Genomic DNA, 2,863 nt, shown 5'->3' on the forward strand with positions numbered 1-2,863 from the left:
CCCCAGGGATGACGGCCGGCGTTGGCTCGGCAGCCCAGCACCCAGAGCGATGGGGCTGCGGCATCAGCATCCCACCCGGGCATCCTCGCAGAGCACTGAGTGCCCACTGGGTGCCCACAGCCTGGCTGCAAGGCAGCCCCCCAGCATCCATCTGTGCTTATTTTGAGGTCCACGTCCCCCATCTGTGCTTATTTTGGGGTCTACGGTCCCCATTGTGCTTATTTTGGGGTCCACAGCTGGTCGCAGGCAGAGCCCCCGTGGCGGCAGGAGGAGAGTTGGCAGAGGAGCTGGTCCGTGGCTGGTGGAGGCGAAGGGCATCTCCCCGGGGGGAGAATTCACCTCTGCGCTTTGCCATCCCTCCTGCTGCCCTGCTGCTCCCCGTTCCGTCCCTCCACCGGACCGCGGCACAGTTTGGAGGTCGGGAGAGGGGTCCCTGTGCCGCGCTGTCAGCAGCGAGACCGGTGCGAAGGCCACAAGGTGGGCAACCTCATCCCAGGTGTGCATCCCCCCCATAGCACCCACTCCCCAGCACCTGCAGAGGTGCCCCGGGTGCAAATGCCCCTGTCCCGGCTCCTGTCACCCATTCCCCGAGCAACCGTGAGAGCAGAACAAGAGCAGGGAAAAACTGCTTATCAGGAGGGGAATACGGACTACAGGGAGAAGTAGGGAGGGAAGGCAAGAGAAAGGGAAATAAGGAAAGCGAGGGTGGGAAAGAGGATGGTGGGGTCGGCAAGAAAAAAGAGAAATAAGGAAAGCGAGGATGGGAAAGAGGATGGCGGGGTCATGTGTGGAGAACTGGGGTGACTCTGGAGAGTGAGACTGGGCAAGGGGGGCAGGTATCCATCACCCATCTCTCACTCTCCACTATCGCTATGTTCAGGTGGTCTGTGGCCAAGAAGAACCAGGGAAAGGTGCAGAGCAACGTGAACCCAAAACCCAGGAGAGAGCTCAAGTGCAGAAGACGAGAGGGCTGCTCTCTCCAAAGTCGCTGTTAACTCCAACCTTACTGCAGAACATCACCCTCCTGGAGCTGGGGAGCAGCTCACGGGAGTTATGGGATATCCTGGACAACCTGTCTGAGCGGGACCACGCTCCGCACCCCAGAGGACAGAGGGACTTGGGACCAGCCTCAGGCAAGCTTAAAAAAATTTTTGGCTGGGGAGATTTCTATTCCAATATCAAGACAGTGAAGTTGAACCTCTTGATCACTGGAAAGGTGGTGGATCACGGCAACGGCACCGTCAACGTCTTCTTCCGACACAACTCTACTGGGCAAGGGAACATCTCCGTCAGCCTCGTCCCCCCCACCAAAGCAGTGGAGTTTGACCTGGAGCAACAGATCTTCATCGAGGCCAAAGAATCCAAAATCTTCAACTGCCGCGTGGAGTACGAGAAAGTGGATCGTGCCAAGAAGACCACTCTCTGCACGTACGACCCATCTAAGACCTGCTACCACGAGCACACCCAGAGTCACGTCTCCTGGGTCTGCTCGAAACCCTTCAAAGTCATCTGCATCTACATCACCTTCTACAGCATAGACTACAGGCTGGTGCAGAAAGTCTGTCCCGACTACAACTATCACAGCGACGTACCCTACTACCCCTCGGGATGAGGCGCTCGGTCCATCGCAGGATGCCCCGGTGACGAGCGGGTGCTGGGGGGGGCGGGGGGAGGGACGGGGACGGTTTTGTAAGCGGGGGCGGGAGCGCGGCGGTCCCTAGAAACCAGAAGCGAGGAAGGAAGAGGAGGATTTTTCCGTTTTCCCCAAAAGCTCCAATGTCAAGAGGAGGAATTTTAGGTTACGGGGTACCGGCATCGTTAAACCTGGCCTGGATCTGTGGTCTTTAGGGACTGGTACGCGAAGGCAGGGTCTGAATCTGGGATACAGAAAATAGGACGTAAAACCACAATCAGGACTTGGGTTTCTCAATGCAATAATGGATTTGCCTGGATCTGGGCCACATGATCCTAAAAAGTTGGGGACCAGGCAAAGAGGGCTCCAGGAGCGGGATTACGCAGCCTGGAGCCAGGGGAAGACCTCGGGGGGTCGGGGGTGGAAAAAGGCACCCGATGCCCTCCGTGGCTGTAAGAAGTCCACAGGCAGCCACATCATCCCCCCCACGGCTGAATCCTGCAGCGGTGGAAGCTGGAGCCGAGTTTTCCCACGTCGGGATGCAAAGAGCTACCGGGATGGAAACGGGAAGCCGGGATGGGTGATGGGTAAGAGGGACCTTCGCGGGGGTGCCACCCCACCACGGCTCACACCGGGCGCCACAAGCACGGGGCTGGAGGGGGGACACACACACACAGTTTGGGGACTTGAAACTGGGGATCCGCAGGTAGAGAAATGCTGGTGGAAGGTGTCAAATCTTCTGACACAAGATGTGATTCATGTGTTTCCCCTGACACGCTGTGATTCACGCGTTTCCCCTTCGTCTCGTCGCTGCTTCGCGTCACCGCCGGCTCTCCGGCGCCCGCTCCCACCCCTCGCCCTCCTCGGTGCAAAGGTGCGTGCCCGTGTCCGTACGTGTGTGTGAAGTGCAGCTCTGACTGTAGCATTTAATTTACTTTGAAGGAAAAGAAAAAAAAAAAACAACCAACCAACCAAACAAACAAACCCAAAACGACAACCACGCTGTCCTTGACAGAGAGAATAAAGTTTTCACGGTGGCACCGAGGCAGGTCAAGTGTTTTTTCCTGAGAGCAATCTCAGTCTCCTCAGGGGAGGAGGAAAATAAACCGGTGGGGTTGTGGATGAGGCACAGGGCATCGCCTCGTCCCGTGCCCAAATTTGGCTCCGGTCAGACGCATCTGAACTCGCCCCATTAGTAACCGGGTGGTGGGTCCGGCTTTGGGGTCTGCA

General features: G+C 57.6%; 1 protein-coding gene across 1 annotated transcript in view; it reads left to right on the forward strand.

Moving 5' to 3' along the window:
- Positions 1-1,612, forward strand: part of NXPH3 (neurexophilin 3) — a 2,116-nt gene extending 504 nt beyond the window's left edge. Inside the window, exon 2 of the mRNA XM_009892203.1 lies at positions 881-1,612. Coding sequence (XP_009890505.1) covers positions 881-1,612 — 732 coding nt within the window. The remainder of the gene's footprint in view (positions 1-880) is intronic.
- The last annotated feature ends 1,251 nt before the right edge of the window (positions 1,613-2,863 follow it).

This window comes from Charadrius vociferus, unplaced genomic scaffold, assembly GCF_000708025.1.
Source record: "Charadrius vociferus isolate BGI_N301 unplaced genomic scaffold, ASM70802v2 scaffold509, whole genome shotgun sequence".
Classification (NCBI taxonomy): domain Eukaryota; kingdom Metazoa; phylum Chordata; class Aves; order Charadriiformes; family Charadriidae; genus Charadrius; species Charadrius vociferus.